At 40.0% G+C, this 19,273-nt stretch overlaps 1 protein-coding gene across 1 annotated transcript in view; it reads left to right on the top strand.

Moving 5' to 3' along the window:
• Positions 1-19,273, top strand: part of lrp2b (low density lipoprotein receptor-related protein 2b) — a 43,629-nt gene that overhangs the window by 5,487 nt on the left and 18,869 nt on the right. Inside the window, exons 6-42 of the mRNA XM_023278281.3 lie at positions 71-187; positions 301-417; positions 809-952; positions 1,448-1,564; positions 1,753-1,881; positions 3,024-3,193; positions 3,292-3,515; positions 3,808-4,014; positions 4,126-4,328; positions 4,560-4,700; positions 5,677-5,886; positions 6,016-6,208; positions 6,368-6,493; positions 6,574-6,704; positions 7,080-7,217; positions 8,226-8,501; positions 8,594-8,833; positions 8,951-9,073; positions 9,174-9,290; positions 9,418-9,795; positions 9,930-10,178; positions 10,461-10,669; positions 10,824-11,008; positions 11,121-11,349; positions 11,951-12,128; positions 12,391-12,519; positions 12,978-13,144; positions 13,548-13,691; positions 13,878-13,987; positions 14,579-14,756; positions 15,091-15,304; positions 16,480-16,716; positions 16,828-17,019; positions 17,159-17,631; positions 18,266-18,713; positions 18,829-18,994; positions 19,099-19,257. Coding sequence (XP_023134049.3) covers positions 71-187; positions 301-417; positions 809-952; positions 1,448-1,564; positions 1,753-1,881; positions 3,024-3,193; positions 3,292-3,515; positions 3,808-4,014; positions 4,126-4,328; positions 4,560-4,700; positions 5,677-5,886; positions 6,016-6,208; positions 6,368-6,493; positions 6,574-6,704; positions 7,080-7,217; positions 8,226-8,501; positions 8,594-8,833; positions 8,951-9,073; positions 9,174-9,290; positions 9,418-9,795; positions 9,930-10,178; positions 10,461-10,669; positions 10,824-11,008; positions 11,121-11,349; positions 11,951-12,128; positions 12,391-12,519; positions 12,978-13,144; positions 13,548-13,691; positions 13,878-13,987; positions 14,579-14,756; positions 15,091-15,304; positions 16,480-16,716; positions 16,828-17,019; positions 17,159-17,631; positions 18,266-18,713; positions 18,829-18,994; positions 19,099-19,257 — 7,168 coding nt within the window. The remainder of the gene's footprint in view (positions 1-70; positions 188-300; positions 418-808; positions 953-1,447; positions 1,565-1,752; positions 1,882-3,023; positions 3,194-3,291; positions 3,516-3,807; positions 4,015-4,125; positions 4,329-4,559; positions 4,701-5,676; positions 5,887-6,015; positions 6,209-6,367; positions 6,494-6,573; positions 6,705-7,079; positions 7,218-8,225; positions 8,502-8,593; positions 8,834-8,950; positions 9,074-9,173; positions 9,291-9,417; positions 9,796-9,929; positions 10,179-10,460; positions 10,670-10,823; positions 11,009-11,120; positions 11,350-11,950; positions 12,129-12,390; positions 12,520-12,977; positions 13,145-13,547; positions 13,692-13,877; positions 13,988-14,578; positions 14,757-15,090; positions 15,305-16,479; positions 16,717-16,827; positions 17,020-17,158; positions 17,632-18,265; positions 18,714-18,828; positions 18,995-19,098; positions 19,258-19,273) is intronic.

The raw sequence follows: 19,273 nt of genomic DNA, 5'->3' as shown, positions 1-19,273 counted from the left end.
TGAGGTTGTTTTAATAATTAACAGATTGTTGAACGTCTTGTAAATTCAATCACTGTGCTTCATTTTTTAGCAAATCAGCACTGTCCAATCCACCAGTTTCAGTGTACAAATGGCTACTGTATTCCACATGCCTTTGTGTGTGACCACTGGGATGACTGTGGGGATAACAGCGATGAGCAGGGCTGTGGTAAGAACGAACCATCTGAACTGTCCCTCGCATACACTCCAGCAGCAATGAGGCTCTTATGTTTTGTGATTTGTGGTCAGCACACACTGCTGCATAACTTTCTTATTGTGCAGTCTACCAGAGCTGCAGTGGCAATGAGTTCACATGTTCCAGTGGCCGTTGTATCCCTCAGAAGTGGGTGTGTGACTATTTCAATGACTGTGGAGACTACAGCGATGAAAAAGGATGTGGTGAGGCAAACTTACAAACTGTTCTTACAAACTTTACAAACGTACGGGAATGTTTCAGTTCAGTTTAAACATTCAGAGGTACATTAAAAAACTGTGAACTTTGATGAAATGTGATGTTTTGATCAAAAATGATAACACATTCTGACAAATAAATGACTGAAAGGCTATTAAAAATGTGAAGTTTAGGCTATAAAATGTTTATATTTTGGAGATTGAAATGCTGAAATGACTGGTGACTGATAGATTTCAAGGAGCCTGTTTTTGTCATTGTGAATATTATAGGATTTTGGAATCCTCTTTTGATAGGTTTAATTTCTGTCTTCTCAAAGTAGATTTGAATAAAAAGGAAATATTCCTGTATAAATTCATGAAGTGTTTCTACTGTTTTTAGATAGTAACTCTCGAGACTGTTACCCTGGGGAGTGGGGATGCCCAGGCTCCACGGTATGCATTCCTGTCGGGAAAGTGTGTGATGATTCTCCTGACTGTCCTGGAGGTACAGATGAAACCAACTCCACAGTAGACCAAACCTGCGGTAGGTCTCACACGTCAATTTTTCACATAGTTTTGAGAAAACTACACACATTAGTCCCACTCTGATGGATTTATGCCTCTTCATTACTGCTTTTATCCCTGCAAAGTGACAGAAAAAAGAAAAAAGAAGCAAACAGAACTCAAATAAACTGGCCTAAGTGGGAGTGATTTGGTCGAATGTACCACTTTAATAAGATTGTAAATTTAGGTGCGGGAGTTTTACACATAGTTTGGTGTACTCATAAAAGTTTCACAGAAGACAGCTGCTGAGACTGATATAATCATAGCTTCTTCCTTCCTTATCAGAACCTTCACACACACCTGGTTTAAGATTAACTTTTTCCCAGATAATTTGCAGGTGATGATGGCTATAATTCTGCTCATGATACTTATGATGTTCTGGCACTGAGGCTCCTGAGATAAAGATGAATTTAAAGCCTTCGACTGTAGCCTAGATTTGCCCAATCATGCTGATTTGTGTGATTTTTGCTCACAGGCTTGGACCGGTGCTCCACCTTGAGCTGTGAGTACCTCTGCCACCCGTCTCCTCAGGGCGGTACATGCTACTGCCCTGATGGCTTTATTGTGGCCAATGACAGCCGCTCCTGTGTAGGTAAGTGCCAGACATCGATCTATAAAGGTAATTTATATTTGAACAGTTTTGGGGAAGCTTCTGAAGTTTGTGTCCTGGTTGGAAGCGATGACAAACAGAGCGAAATTCCAATCTGGTTCTAAATTACTCATATAGATCCTCATGCTAACCCTATAGCCTAAAACATGGCTGTTTGTTGTGCTCTTCAGACTATAATGACTGTCAGATCTGGGGGATCTGTGACCAGCTGTGTGAGGATCGTCCTGGGACACACCACTGTAGCTGTGCTGATGGGTACTTTCTGCAGCAGGGTCATGTCTGCAAAGCCAATGTGACCGGTATGGAGTGACACACATTTACATTATAGCGATCTGCTGCAGTAGAAAATGTTGCTTTTAATGCAATCTGGGATGTGGTACTAATGGGATCTCATAATTCAAGAGAGTTTTCTGTTTAAAAAAAAAAAAAAAAAAAATCATTTTTTTTGCAGAAAACTCTCTTTACAAGTATATTTTTTCAACAAAATTTACTAGAAGTTAAATTTTTTTAACATTTAGCGATACTGATGGTTGGTTTTTGTGTGTGTGTAATATATATATTTTTTAAATATCCCTTTTGAAGTATTTTTTTAATACTTTCTAAAAATAAATTTAATACTAAAGTCTGGCACACTGAACAAATGTTCCTGTACAATAACGATAAAATACTGGAAGCTGTCGCCAGATTTTACTGTTATTTTACAGTGTTACTACTGCAATTAATCAGTGTAAAACTGTATTCTTCTATAGAACTTGATGTTTAGAGTAGAATACAGGTGATCACCAGTATTTTATTGTATTTTTACAGGATTGTTATTGTAATTTACCTCAACAGCTATTTACTGTGTTATTGATTACAGTATTCTAAAATAAAATATGATGTTTACTGCTTAATACTTTAACTAGACTTTCCAATAAAAAACTATATTTACATAGTGTTGCCGTTGTAATCAACATTCACTGTCACTGTAAATACCTGTGAACTTCCTTTATAATGTAGAAATACTCCAGTAAATTGCAGACATACTATAACCTAAATAACAATGTTAATCTTTGCAAGGCAAGGTATTTAAAAGTGCATATGCCACTAAAACATTGTAAACAATGAAGATAAAGAATAAGATATGCTGCATTTTTATGAATTAAAAATGCTGATTTCAAAGCAGAAAAGTACGTAACAATTTGCAGTAACCAATGAAAAATCATTTTACTAATTTTTTGTTTTATTTTTTTTAAAAACAGCACAGTCTAGCTGCTAGTCCTAGCATTACATTTGAACAAGAACATTTTGTGCAATTATTGTCATTTATTTTTACAGGAGCCTTCTAATAGTTGTCATTCTTGTTTTTGGTTCCCAAAAAGCACCTGATTTTATTGTACCTAGCAGTACACTGCTGTTAGTATCTGGCAGTAATCTATTAAAATGCATTTGTGTTTCTCAGCTGGGCTGCCGCAGCTTATTTTCACCAATGGGGGTGATGTGATGATGGCTGACATACACGGACGCATTGTCAGAACCCTGGTGCCATCCCAGGGTAAAGGTTACGCTGTAGGACTGGCCTACCACATGCACAGCGACATAGTCTTCTGGAGTGATACATACACCAAAAAGGTCAGTCTGGTTCAGCGTCTGATCACATTCTGAATGAAGACAACACACCTGTGCGTCTCCATACTTCAGCACCAGTCACTCTTTCTTTCTTTTGCCAGGTTTATTCTTCCAACTTTAACGGAGGTGACATCAAGGAGGTTCTGACCAACTCAGTCCACAGTGTCCAGAACCTCGCTGTGGACTGGATCAACTTCAAACTCTACGTCTTGGAGGCTAGGGTGGAGCGCATTGATGTGTGCGACTTTGATGGAGGGAATCGGGTGACGCTGGTGGCTGAGAACCTGCAGACCCCTCATGGCCTCGCCCTGGACTCAACAGTGGGGTGAGCTGGTTCAGAACATCTGCTTTTAATCAGATAGTACCTTATGATGAGACAGCGTGATGGATTGTATGTAATGCATGTCAATAGCGGAATAAAGTCCTAGAAGTGCAAGGATTCATTTTTGGAGTCTTTGTTAGTATGGTTAAATGGCAGGACTGATCCACTGGCTTCTTTGCAAGAATCCACATGAATTCTGTTAAAGAACTCCATCATTCCAAGAGTTTTTACATCCACATGGTTTTCTCTAGATCATATAGCATCCTTTCAGGTGTTTCTTCTTGTTTGTTTGCAGCTACATGTTCTTCACAGACATGGGTGTTTCTAATGAGAACACAAAGCTGGAGCGTGCCTTCATGGATGGCAGTAATCGTATGGAGCTGGTTAAAAACAGGCTCGGCACACCAACAGGAATTACCCTGGATATTGTCACGAGGAGGGTCTACTGGTCTGACAGCCACTTTGACACAGTGGAGACGGTCACATACAGCGGCTTGGACAGGTAAGGGTTACACAAAGGATATTGTCAGTCAAGACTTCTCCTAAAAGTTGAACTTAGAAGGGAAAAATGATGAAGCCATCTTGGTATTTATAAAGTGCTGCCATTTCTCAGGAAAATAGTCCTCAATAATGCAGCTCAGGCTCCACATCCGTTTGGAATGGCTGTGTTTGAAAACCACGTATTCTTCACTGACTGGACGAAGATGGGTGTGATCAGAGCCAATCGGTTCAACGGCAGCAACCCAACGCTCCTCTATCGTACCGCCAAGCGACCAGGCCATGTTGTGGTCTCACACTCTGTCCTGCAACCTTTTGGTAAAGAGACGCACTTTCAATAAAGTAGCAACTTATACTGAGTTCACATTGTTCCCTCTACTATAAATTAAAGTTTGTATTTTTCTTACTTGTGTTTTTTAAACCAATGCTTGACCCAGAAACAGGTTCATTGCTTTGTTTAGCACCAAAACCACTCTCAGTCTAGGTCATATTGGTTTTACTGATGTTTATGTGCTGTTATGAACTGACCACATCTGTCTTGTCTTGTAGTGATGAACCCGTGTGGCCGACACAACGGTGGCTGCCAGCACATTTGTGTATTAAGTCATCGCACAGACAGTGATGGTTTGGGCTTCCGCTGCAAATGTCGCCATGGTTACGACCTCCACTCTGACCTCCAGACCTGCTTTAGTGAGTTTATTCGAAATAAGGGCAAAATGACCTGAAGTCTCTGTTATTTGGTCCTCAACATTTTCTATGTTCTGCTTTTGCATGTTTGTCTTTTTTATTAGCCATGAAAACATTTCTGCAATTTACAATATGTTGTATGCCCAGTTTCAATATTGAAATTACTGTATGTCTTTAAAGGTAGGAATTTCAGACAGGTTAATAATCAAACTAATGTTATGATGTAGTGTTTTGTTTTTACGTTGGTGTACAAATATATATATCCTCAGATAGTGATTACCAACTATGTTGTGTTAAAGCATATTATGGCACAGTATCACACAAATATTCTGCTTTATCATAGCATGTAATGCAAAAAATTAAAAGAATGAATTAAAAAATTGGAAAAATCTCGGTTCCGTTGCTACCAGAAAAAATGTACAAAAATGGTACATTAAAAATGTCTTAAAAAACAGTTAGCCTAATGTATGTATACAGTATATAAAATGTTTTTTTAAATTAATTTACTAATTTGCTTTTAATCATTTCATGAGAAATAAGCAAAAAGAAAACATAAAAATATCACTTCTACAATAGTAACCACCTTTAAATCATAGGAATAATAGAAATTAACAGATTATCACCTGAAGAATAACAGAAAATATTGCAAATATATTAGAATTTGTAATAAAAAATAAAGCAACCACAATTTAACACGACAAAATCCCTTTAGCACAGAAATTATTGTAAATTTACCTTTAAAGATGCATTTTCTTATGGTTAGTATGTCACTGAATACTTTTTGAGTGATTTAAGCAGTTATTCTTTATAATTCAACACGACAGGACGAATCTATCATGTAACAGTAAATCATAGAAAACTTGTGAAATGACAAAACAAGTTAATTTTTTACAGTGTAGTGTTGCTTTCTAAAAATAACAGTTTTGTTTGAACAGCATGATTACCTGTTTGTAACCGCCACCACTCACTCTTCAAACAGAGGTGAAGGACTATTTGTTGGTGGGCACGTCTCTGGCGGTGAGGGGGATCCCACTGAACCTGTCCCTCCAGGAGGACGTCACCCTGCCGCTCTCAGGCCTCGGCACTTCTTTCTCTGGCTCCGCAATGGAGTTTGACGGCAACGAGGAATCAATTTTCTACAACGACAGGTCCGGCGGCCTCATCTATAAGTCCAACCTCAATGGCACCGGTAAGCTCATGTTACATTTGTCTAATAAATCCCCATTGAAAGGTGAGACCACCTGTAAAAAACAGCTTTTTGAACCTCTGTCCTTACTCCTGTTGGTCACACCTCCTTGTGTTTTCTGGATGCCCTCAGTCCAGCAGGTTTTGACAGGTTACAAAGTGGGAATAGTTGATGCCATGGCTTACGACTGGACCTCCAAAGTTTTGTTTTGGACCACAACCTCCTACAAGTCGGTGGTAGCTTTCAGAGTCATAGACAAGTCCAGACGAGACATTGTGACTGGACTGAGGAACCCAAAAGGAATTGCAGTGCATCCGAGTGCTGGGTGAGATTTGTCAAAAGTGTTTACAAAAGAACGCTAAACACCTTCCTCACCATAATAGGAGCAAATATCCCATGACGTTGAATTACAATACAGAAAATGATGTCAAGGTTATTCAACTTCATACTGATACTGTTTGTCCAATTAAATGTTGACCCACAGCTTCTTGTTCTGGTCTGACTGGTATCGTCCAGCGGTCATAATGAGAGGCTTCACTGATGGCAGCAATGCTATTCCTCTAGTCAACACAACGCTGGGATGGCCGTATGGACTCGCTCTGGACTATGTGTGAGTACAGTGGTGAGCTGTGCGACTTTAAAAGAGCGTATAGTGTGACTCCAGTCTTTGTTTGTATTGCTCTTTGACAGGAATGACAGGCTGTACTGGGTGGATTCCCTCCTGGACCAGATTGGTCACATTGACATCGAAGGAACTGACAGAAAGACTTTTACCAATATTGGCCAGATCACTCAGCCCTACTCTTTGACAGTTTATTCAGGTGAATTTCATGGTCTCACCTGAGATACGCACATTCATGATATTTAAAGTATATGTAATTTCAGCCATGTTTTCTGCAGCCTGACAGACATCAAACTCTGTTATGATTATAAAGCCTCACATATCCCCAGATCCTTAATATTAATGCTCAAAACATGAAGTTAGAATACTTATTTCTGCACTGACTCGAAGTCCAGAAGCTACTTCACTAAACTTAAAATTGACATGCTGTCGGCTACTGTAGCACACAAATAAAAATGATTGTGACACTTTCCATACCGCTGTTCATGAATAATATTTCATGGATGTGGATTTGTTTTTAGGACCTCAACCAGTGTTTTTCAAAAATGCCAAACCACCTACTTCTGTCTTGCAGACTTCCTGTATGTGTCTGATACGAGGACCAGAGGAATATTCGAGATGAGGAAGAGGGATGGAGGAGGAAACATTATGATCAGACAAGGAATCAGCGGCATCATGAATGTCAAGGCCTACACAGCTGACCTCCACAGCAGTAAGTGTACACACAGTAGGACACTGCAGTCTGCAAAGGGTTTAACAGTTAACCAGTTCAGATAAATCTGTGTATGAACAGGACTAAAGGGGTTTGACTGCTAGTGGGGAGGGAATAATCTTCTTACAACATTCTTAACCCTCCTGTTGTCCTCATTTACGGGCACCAAAAAATATTGTTTCCTTGTCTGAAAAAAATCCAAAAATTCTGCAAAAAAAATCCCCAAATTTCTGAAAATTTACAAAACATTCAGGAGGAAAATTCCAATAATTCCTTAAAAGTGTCCCATAAAAATTTAATTTAAAAAATCCAAATTTGACAAGAAAATTCTTGTAAATATTTTCAAGAAATGAGTAAAAATCTTCCAAAAAAAGCTAAAAATATCTAAAGTGATTAAATATATACCAGTAAAACTTGTAATATTTTCTTTAAGAACATTCACAAAAAATCTACCAAAATCCAGCAATTCGCTGGATTTTGGTAGATTTTTTGTGAATGTTCTTAAGAGACATTTTTAGCATTTCTTTTTTTCCACTGAAAAATGTTCAAAGTTTTCCCAAAAATGTTGAAAATGTGGACATCAGAAGTTTCACTGTGAAAATATTTTTTTCCCCACATTTTCAAACTTTAAAATGGGTCAATTTTGATTGATTCTAGGTTATTTAAATTTTTTTAAAAAATAATCAAAGGAATTCAACTTTTGTTTTTCTTTACGGCCCTATAATTTTGTTTTACTGCACAAAAAAAATATTTGAGTTCTCTCTAACTCTACTCATGGTTGTGCTGTTTCCATAGAGCAGCAGGACTTTATATTACAAGGAAAAACGAACTCGCAATGAGTAAAAATGTGACAGAAACAATAAAAAAATACTCTGAAATTACTTGCGATTCAGCAGATCAAACCAGAATAATCACACCTGTTTCACCAAGACAGCTGTTGCTCAGTTAGCCAGCCAGATGTTAGAGTCCAAAAACCTGCTGACTGTTTCTTTGTCGTCCTTCCGTCAGTATTCACCAGCCGTTGCAATATGGTCCCCAACGGACACTGCAGCCACTTCTGCTTCCCAACTCCCTCCTTCACTCGAGTGTGCGGCTGTCCATACGGTATGAAACTTCAGAGCAACCAGAGGGACTGCATCAAAGACGATTCTGTCCCTCCACCTGACAACTGCGGTGCCTCATCGTTTGAGTGTGATGAAGGACGCTGTAGGCCCAACTCCTACCGCTGTGATGGGATCGTTGATTGCATAGATAAGACTGATGAGGCCAACTGCACCGATACAGGTGAATGTATAAGAAAATATGTGTGATTGTGAAGTAGTGCATGGAAACACTGGATCATACAATCTTCTTTTTTCTGACATTATCTTTACCAGGAGCAACCTGCTCTCCATATGCCTTCACCTGCAACAACAAGCGCTGCATCTATTCCAGTTGGCGCTGCGATGGCATGGACGACTGTGGAGATGGTTCTGATGAGGTCAACTGTCCCACTCGTCTCCCTACCACCTGTGCAGCTGATTTCTTTACCTGCGACAACAACAGATGCGTCTCTAAAAAATGGTTGTGTGACGGTGACAATGACTGCGGCGATGGCTCTGATGAACACAACTGCAGTAAGTGAAGAGTCCACTCCAGTTTCACCTCATTCTTGTGTTTCATAAAATGCAGCACATACAACTTTTATCTTTTAAATCCACCGGAAAAGCTGATAAATGAACTGTGATTGTCAGATTCAACCATCACCACATGCCCTCCTGGCTACTTCTTGTGTCCTGACCACCGCTGTATCCACAACTCCTATGTGTGTGATGGAGACCAGGATTGCTTGGATGGCTCTGATGAGAAAGGCTGTGGTAGGAATCAAAATTTTCAAAGGCATGTTTTCTGCAGGAAAGAGAGATTTTTTTAAATTGATCTTTTCCTTGTATTGTTTGTTCTCCTTCCCACTTTTAGAGTTTTCCTGTGAGTCCTATGAGTTTGCCTGTGCCAGCGGGGACCAGTGTGTCGGAGCGACTTATCGGTGCGATGGTGTCTTTGACTGCAGGGACCATTCTGATGAACAAGGCTGTCGTATGTTAACTTCACATACTTGCGCTGAATATATATATTTTTTAAATGTGATGTTGAGTGTTTCACATTCTGGGAGAAGTGTTTTCCTTCTTAAAAAACATTTTTTAAATGTCTCTGGCACCTCCAGCCTCTCGAGGTCCAGGCCTCTGCCATGACGACGAGTTCCAGTGCCAGACGGATGGTTTCTGCGTACCAGACGACTGGGAGTGCGACGGCCATCCAGACTGTGAGGATGGATCCGATGAACACAACTCCTGCCTGCCTTTCACCTGCAGAACCAACTATTTCCAGTGTGCCAACAAGATTTGCATCCCGATGAGCTGGTTGTGTGACGGCGACAATGACTGCCGGGACATGAGTGATGAGAACAACTGTCCCACCCCTCCATATAGTTGCCCCTCGGGACAGTGGCAGTGCCCTACTGACGAGGTGTGCATCGACCTGGACAAGGTGTGCAACGGCGAGAAGGACTGTCCCAATGGAGCAGATGAGTCAACGATCTGCAGTGAGTTTTGATGCATTTTTATATTAGATTTTAGCCTCAGTAAAGAGTATTTCCAGAAAAAACACAACTGAATAAACAATGTCTACCAGCTGTCAGAAAATAAACTAAGCAAACTGTCATATGCCCTCATGAAGACCTAGATGACTGTGCACTGAACAACGGGGGCTGCAGTGACGGATGCATCCAAGGACCATTTGGGGCTGAGTGCACTTGTCCACCAGGGTTTCAGCTCCTCAATGACTCCAAGACCTGTGACGACATCAACGAGTGTCTGATCCCTGGTTTCTGCAGCCAGCAGTGCTACAACGAGAGAGGAACCTTCCGGTGCCACTGTTCACATGGTTACCTCCTGGAGCCTGATGGACGCACCTGCAAAGCCACAAGTAAGCAACAAGGAATGCAATACAAAAAAAGATCCACATACTATATATTCTGGGTGTAGATTATTAGATTCTTGTCTGTTTGTCACTTTGTGATAAAAAACAAAGTAAACTAACAAATTGCTTGAATCAAAGAGTAGAAACAGAGCTGAAGACTATTCATTTGTGTAGGTTGTACCAAGTATTTATATGTGAATATCTCCTCGATGTGGGGCTCGGACTTGTACACACAAAGACAGTTTATAGGAGATGTCGGTAACAAACAAGATATTTTTCTGTCCTCAGACCCCATTGCTGCTGTACTTTTGGTTGCCAAGCGTAGCCAGATCATCGCCAACCGGATCAAGATGAGACCACCCCAGATGGTTCCAGTCATCAGTGGTTCAGACATCGTGACCGTAGACTTTGACAGCACGACTTCCAGAATGTACTGGGCTGATGCCTCACAGAAGAAAATATGGAGTGCCTACCAGAACGGCACAGACAGACAGGAAGTAAGACAAACAGTAGCACATACACATTAAAGCAAGAGCCACTGTGTTTCTCTGACAGAATTTGAACATTCCTACTGTCTAGTAATTCCAAAAGCAGCATAAATTAAATTAAACTGCAATATTCTCAGTGTTCAATGTGTCCCTTTTGTTGTAGGTGTTCTCCACTGGTCTGCTGATTCCTGAGAGCATTGCTGTGGACTGGGTGGGTCGGAACCTGTACTGGACCGACTCTGTCATGGAGAACATCGAGGTGTCCACTCTGGACGGTCGCTTCCGAAAAGTTCTCTTAACCAAAAACGTTACCAGCCCCCGTGGACTGGTTTTAGACCCTCGAAACTAGTAAGATTGTTGTCATTTTTATTTAATTCCATGTAAAATGGTTTAAACATCTAACCGTCTATCCTTCAACAACCACACTCAACCATTTCTATGATTTTGTCATTGTTCCCAGTACCAACCTGATGTTCTGGTCGGACTGGGGTCAGAACCCTAGGATTGAGCGGGCCGACATGGATGGAAACATGAGACGGGTTATTGTCAGCACTAAACTCTACTGGCCCAACGGCCTGGCTCTAGACTATACAACGCGCAGGGTTTACTTCGCAGATGCCTACCTCAGATATATCGACTACTGTGACTATGATGGCAAGAACCGCCAACAGGTCATGGCAAGTGACCTGGTAAGTGTAATTTGATCATTTGAAAAAACCCATTTGTGATCAATACTAACAAATCATCGCAGTAATTGAGTCAAATCATTTCATAAATCAGGGAGTACTACGGAGTTAAATAATGAAAATGTACGTTTGAGTAGAAATGTGTAACATTTTCCTTTTCTTTTAACCTCCTTACCTATTGGTAAAAAGAGAAAAGATTTGTACTTTTGTCCATTACCTCTAATCATTTGATTTAAAAAACAGAAATGTTTATTATATTATTCCAGAGTTTATCTTTCACTTGCTCCTTTTATTTTTCAACTCCTTAGTTTCCCTATTCTCTATTTTGGTGCATATGTAGTCATTTATCTGTTCACTTCTGATGAGAAAAGAATGTGACTTGTTCAAAAACAGGAAATATTGACATCATTGCACCAACATATTGATGACCAATGTTTACCAGTCCTTTCTTCATACAGCATGATGTGATAGCTCAATGTCTGGGCAAGGCCACATCACACATCATTGACACACTATCAGGCAGGGTTTGCTGAAAGGGAGCAAATGTGTAGAGAATGAATTATATATCAAAGCTTGAAAACCATATGTGGCCACCTCCCACCAGGTTCTCCAGCACCTGCACGGTATGACCATCTTCGAGGACAACGTCTACTGGTCAGAGCGCTACACCAGCAAGGTGATGACGGCCAATAAGTTCCATGGTGGCAACGGCACCACTCTGATGACCAACGTCTACCAGCCCATGGGCTTAGTTATGTCCCATCCCGTCAAACAGCCCGCAGGTAGCCTCCAGCTAAACAGCAAATAGCAAAATTACTTTTTATAGTCTTGAAAATACGCTCCTAAATTTACCCTGACCATGTGTTATTGTTTTTAAGGATCACAATATTAGACAAAATAAACTCTCAGGGAATGTCATGAATATAAAAATTCTGCACACTGGTTCCATCACATTCCTTTTTTAGCATGACAAAGTTAAGTAGTTTCCTGAAATAGTGAAATGCCATTTTGAGCCTGAAGGTGACACTGTTGTTCTATGTTCAGCCATTAATCCATGCAGAGAACATCTGTGCACTCAGCTGTGCCTGCTGTCAGGCATGAGGCCGAGGTACTACACCTGCCACTGTCAGTCTGGATGGAAGCTGGATGATGACAAACGCACCTGTATTAAAGGTAGGTTTTTTTAAACATCAACTTATACTTTTAACAGCACTCTATGCACCAGTATTCACAGACTTTAACTCTGCATCTCGCAAGTGGACACTGAGAGGTCCTTTTTCTCCAAAAACAAAACATCGCAGACTATTATATTTAAATATTCCCAAAAGGTCTAAATTTATCTGGCTCCAGCTTTTTAAATTGGAGTATTTTCTGGTTTCTTTACTCCTTTATGACAATAAACTGAATATTTCAAAACAAAACATTTGAAGCAAATGCTTATCAACATTTTTCCCAATTATGTCATTTTATAGACTAAACAACAAATGACAATAATCATTAAGTGCAGCCCTAGTTCTGATTGATTTAAATTTCATGATGTTTTTGCTAAAAATTACATTCCAACCTACAGTGTGACACTACTTTATATGTCTTGTGTTCTTTCCTTCATGTGTGTTTCTGCTTTGTTGTAGATGAAACTCCATTCTTGATGGTGGTCAGAGATTCTGTGATTTTCGGTATCCCTCTGGACCCCGCTGACTCTTCCAATAATGCGATGGCCCCAGTGTCTGGCATCAGCCAGGGAAGAGACATTGACTTTGACGATCAGGAGGAATTTGTCTACTGGGTGCAGAGCACTGTGAGTGGAGGTCTTAAACGATAGAACTGGAGAGATATTTTATGACATGTAATAAATTTGCTGTTACACAAGGAAAGCTATTAATTAAAACTCGCTATTGCAGGTGATTAATCATATTAAATGTAAATCATACACCAACTTAACCTTGAATAGACTCCCTGTAAACTCCCTTGAATTTCCCTCAGGATTAATAAAATATCTATCTATCTATTTATCTATCTATCTATTTATCTATCTATAGAAAAAAGGAAAACTCTTGAAAAGGCTTTGCAAAGTGTTTTGGTTGAGTTGATTATTTCCACATTAAATACTTTCTTGGTTTTTATGTAATTTCTTATGCAGTACTTGAGACCACTAAAAGTTGTGTTTTGATGCGTAGCCTCTTATTTTGCTTTATTATCAGGGCTCCATTTGGCGAGTGAAAACCAATGGAACCAACAGATCTGAGTTTGTTCCAGCTGCTCTGATGGGCTCACCATCCGGTCTGGCTTTTGATTGGATAAGTCGAATAATGTTTTACACCAATCCCACTGCTAAATCTATAGAAGTAAGCACCTTGTTCTATAAAATGATGAGTTTCTTTCTGTTCATCTCTACACTAAAGCTTCTGCACAGAACTCTGTTTTACCATTAGTGTTTTATCTTAACTGACAGATTTAGTTTTTTCCCTTTGTGTTTATCACTTAATTGGTGTTTTGCGTGAGCAACTAAATGAGCACAATGTTTTGTGTAGGTTATTCGTGTAGATGGAATAGAGAATTACAGGAGGACACTGGTCACGGCAAATGGAAAACCCGAGGGAGCAGGAGAGCCTCTTGGAATTGCTGTGGATCCAGTCCGAGGGTAAAGCATCTGTTCTCTGAGTAAACTGAGAATTTGCTGTTTTGTTTGGCCTCAATGGAACAAATCAGGGTGAAATGACTAAACATATTTAGACAATCATCCTAAATTCTGTGTTATTGATGTCCTCTCGAAATTGACCAAGACCTCATTCCCAGTTATTCAGCAGGCAATAGCTGCCTGACAAGGACAAAGTGAGTTTATTGTCTGAAAGACCATCATGCAGTTGGACCTGAAAAGGTCTTATTTCTCCAATAGCAAAACATCACAGTCTTGTTTCCTGTTATAAACATAACCCAACCAAACTATCAATGGACATCATAGCCGAAAATATCAAATAGGTAAAGGGATGCTCTATTTTATGGAGTGTTTTGATCCCTAAAATGTGAAGTACTCAGATAAAATCACACCATAAATAACACTCTTAGGTCTTATCCCAAATACTTATATTTGTAAGGTTACTTCTACAAAACCAATCATGTTCTTTAATACTGGACACAACACTTTACACAATGGTTGTCCTAAATATTTTACTGTAAAGAACTTTGTTACTTTATTTTTGAAAAGAAAATATTTACACTTTTGTCCCGATAGGAAATTATTTTGGACAGATAAGGGGTCAGGTAGCGGAGTTCCCCCGAAGGTTGGCAGTGCTGACATGGATGGAAGCAACCTCAAGAACCTCTACACAGGCAACCTGGCTAACATTGGGTTCATCGCTGCTGACATCTCTACCAGGAAGCTGTACTGGGGGGTGTCAGGCTCAGGACTGGTATGTACAGAAAACCTGCTCAACATATAGACTATTGCCAAAAATGTCAGCAGTTTCTTTACTATTTAAGTATCTTAACATCTTCTCTAATGAGTTTACTAATGTTTATCATGTGCAAAACACTTTTCCCCTCTATAGTTGACCAAGCTTTCATGTAAATACCATAATGACACTCTACCAAACAAAACATGCTTATTTTCTTTCACCTCCAGCAATCTGATGTAGTCCAAACTGAAGTTTCTTCAGTCTTTATGGTCCTTTTTTTTTTTTTTTTTTTTTACTTTTTTTTTTCCAGTGAACTGTCCCTTTATGTTCTTCTTCCTTCTTGTCCCAGATTGAGTGTGGCACCATGGATGGAGTAACACGTGTGACAGTAGTCAGCGGTCTGTCCAACCCGTGGGGGCTGACGATTCACCAGAACCACCTCTACTACACTGACCTGGACTACGAGGTCATTGAGCGGGTGGACAAGGATACTGGTGCCAATATGGTGGTGATGAGGAGCGGCATGTCCGGCCTTCGTGCTCTCAAAGTGCACGCCAGAGACAGTACGTGGATCCACTGGTTTTTAATTTAATCCAAAGGTGTCTTGCTAGTGTTTTTTTTTTTTAAATCCAGAATGTTATATTATTCAACAGGTAATTACTGCCAGTAAGTAAGAGGGACTTTAGTGTCCTCCTCAAGGACAGCAAACAGCAGGATGAAGGGCTACTCGTTTTCATGTTACTCATATTCTTGATTTTTTTTAATAGAAAGTGAATAATTATCAATTTTTTAACACTGAGAGAATATTTTTTCACTTCTGTATGTGTACCCGATACTTAACTAGTTAAGAGATACACAAAAAAATATTCACATAATGATAACAATAAACTTCTTGTACATAGTTTTACTAATAATTAAAAATCTTGGAGCTCTGACCTTTGTGTTCAAGTCTAGCTTTTGAAAGGACCCTATAAAATTTCAATTAAAGAAAATATTTGATTTGCTACACAAAGCAAGTTTAGATTTCTCTTTTACGTATATTTCTGTAAAATTTCTGCACAGCAAAAATATCTTGTAAGAAAAATTTCAGAAATTTTACTCTGTGTTAAGTGTAGCTGTTTAAATGTTGTTCATTTTGGTTGAGACATAGCAACCAATGACAAGCTTTTGTTCATAGAGTAAAATTTTACCACAATGAGTTTGGAATTTGGCCAAACTCCGCCATGTTGGGCTTTTAAAATTAGCTGTAACGATTGAGCTGTGGAACTAACTGAAGAGCTGAGCACACTATGCTCAGTGATGCATTAGTGACCTGCCAATCTCCAGGTAGTTCTATCTGAAACATACACTCATTTATTGTCAATTTTTTTCTAAATGAAACCATAATTTATGAATTGAACATCATGCTGAATTAAAAGATTATTGAAAATAGCAATTGAGTCTATAAATTCATTAGCAAATTTTTTACTAAGCTAATAAATCAAGTAAGAATAGGCTCATTGTCTTATAGATTTCTCTACAATTAGGCTTGTTTTTGCAAACAAAGGACTCGCCCCCTGCTGGCTGTTAGAAAGATTGCAGGTTTTAGGCGCTTCTGCATGGGCTTCACTTTTCAGATTCTGAGACTAAGTCCATCTATTATAAATACTGTCTATGGTTACATAACAATAATATGGGTGGATTAGGCTCATATGATTTTGTAGTGCTCAACTTCACCATTCTGTTTCTTACACATCAGACTCAGCCGGGACCACCAATGCCTGCAGCTCCAACAATGGAGGCTGTCCACACCTCTGTCTACCCAAACCAAACAACCAGAAGACCTGTGCGTGCACCACAGGATTTTTCGTCTCTCATGATGGCTCCCAGTGTGAACAGTATGAATCTTTCGCCATCATCTCCAATCTCAAGTATATCCGTGGCTTCCATATAAACAGCTCTGACCACTCTGAAGCTATGGTTCCTGTTGCTGGATGTATGTTGGCTTTATATTGCTTTGCATTATGATGCTTAACTTGTTTTGCATATCATATATTTTTTTATTGACAACAAACATCAGTTCAACCAAACATTAATTTTGTTACAGCATCCTATTCCAATAAGGACAGGCTGGACCTCCATATTGATTCTGGTTTTGTATACTGGACTGACAACAGCACCTACACAACATACAGGGGCATCTACAGGACCAAAACGGATGGAGGGCAATATAGCAATGTCGTCACTACAGGCATTGGAAGAGGAGGCATTCAGGGTCTTGCTGTAGACTGGATTGCAGGTATGAAGTCACTCCACCATTCAATCATTCCATCATTAATCCATTGTCTCATCTAAGGAGCATTTACAAAAAATATGAGGATTCTACATTACTGATCCAAAAATTCTCTTTTTTCCAACTTCTCAATTCACCTTTATAGGTAACTTGTATTTCACCAATGCCTTTGAGAGCGAGACCTTCTTGGAGGTGTTAGCCATCAACACCACCTACCGAATGATTCTCCTCAAGTCCTCCCAGGACAAGCCCCGTGACCTAGCAGTCAGCCCCAAGCTTCGCTACCTCTTTTGGGCCGATGGTGGCCAAACGCCCAAGATTGAGAGGGCCTTCCTGGATGGAACAAACCGTACAGTGTTGGCATCAGAGAGCCTGGTGTCACCTCGTGGGCTGACAGTTGATTACACTAACAACTTCCTCTACTGGACAGATGATGGCCTTGATATGATCTCTCGCATGGCTGCAGATGGCACACAGAGGCAGCTTATCCGATATGGGAGCCGATATCCATCTCCAACAGGAATGGCTATATTGGGAAACTACATGTTGTGGGTGGATACAAAGCTGGGAAAGCTCTTCCAGGCCAGTAAGGACCCAGCCAATACCGACCAGCCAGAGGTGAAAGTTAAATTATCTTGATTTAACACATAGCTTTGTCTCTCGGGATGGTGCTGTTTTGTGGTCTTCCATGCAAAAGTCAATACTGGATCTGTATAAAACACAACATTTATGCAGAAATGTTGTTGAAATTTTAGTTAATTTATCTCTTGTCAAGTTAGTCAGAAGAAGTCTTATGGCATCTAAATTAGAGGTGCAAATATTCTCAATAGTGATACATCTGCAGTTTGTCTTCTAAGATAATGTAAGAAAATAGTTCATTTGCAGCTATATAAAGCAGAGAAAGTAGAAAATCCTCACATTCTAGAATCTGACCAAATGAATGTGTGACATTTTTGCTAGAAAAAAATGTCTTAAGGGATAAACCAAGTATTGAAATAATAATAATTTTTTGACCAAGTAATTGTGTTAGCGCTAATCTATTCTGACTTTTGTAAAGTGGCTACACTTTGTCCTGTCTAAATCAGAAAATAATAGGGTATTAATAAGTAGCAGCAAGCATAATGTTTCAGTAATACCGGAACAGTTTTGTCCAGAATTATTTCTTTTCATGTGGATTTTTCATATTCCTTCTTTGAATGTGTTCTGCTCATGACACTAACATCACAAAACGGTAATTTTTCTGTTGCACCAGGTAATTCGAGACGGTCTTGATGGACTGAAGGATGTCACCATTTTTGACTCTCATGTCCAGCCTACATCTGCCCACCAAGTAGGGTTTAACCCCTGCCATGAAGACAATGGACGCTGCCAGCAGCTCTGCTTTGCCATCCCAGACCAGGAGCAACCTAAATGTGGCTGTGCCCATGGGTCACTCCTTAGCAATGGAGTATCATGTGGCTACGGTCTCGATGAGTTTCTAGTTTTCACCACAGACTACACGCTGAACAGCATGAGGTTAGACCCAGCCGATCACAGCGTTCCTTATCCAACAGTGACCATTGGCTACAGCTTAATGGGGCTGGATTTTGACTTCAAGGAGAAGCGAATTTTCTTCACCCAGTATATGGGTTTAGGTCGCAGCAGGATTGGCTACATCTCCACAACATCCATCACCAGCCCTCCTGTCATACTTGCTTCGAGTGAGTTTATCAGTCACTGTTCACGTTCACCCTGTTTCATTTTCTCATTTCCTTCATAATCTTTTCATTGTATTTGTCGCTTTGTTTAATATCCTCTCTTCTGCATACTGCTCAGACTTAGATGACCCAGAGGGACTGGCATACGATTGGGTCAACAAGCGTCTCTACTTCACTGACTACTACGCCCGTAATGTTCAGTCGTTGGGTGTGGATGGGAAGAACCGCTCAATTATCGTCAGTGCAAACCGCCCCAGAGGCATCATTGTTGATCCATGCTACGGGTAAAAGCAACAAACTGTTATTTTATAAATCCATAGATTGGAGATGGTTTTCAGGTATTGTGAGTGAACATTGAGTATACCTCTTCTACTTTTTCTCATCCCAGGTACCTGTACTGGACTGACTGGGGCAGTCCAGCTAAGATTGAGAGGGCCACACTGGGTGGAAACTTCCGAACTACCATCATCAGTGGCAGTCTAACAACACCAAACGGCTTGACTCTGGACTATGAGGAGAGGATGCTCTACTGGGCTGATGCCACACTGTATGTCCAGTTTTTC

Source organism: Amphiprion ocellaris, chromosome 18 (assembly GCF_022539595.1).
Source record: "Amphiprion ocellaris isolate individual 3 ecotype Okinawa chromosome 18, ASM2253959v1, whole genome shotgun sequence".
NCBI classification, from domain to species: domain Eukaryota; kingdom Metazoa; phylum Chordata; class Actinopteri; family Pomacentridae; genus Amphiprion; species Amphiprion ocellaris.
Note: the sequence above shows the minus strand (reverse complement) of the source record. Positions and strands in the feature narration are given on the sequence as shown.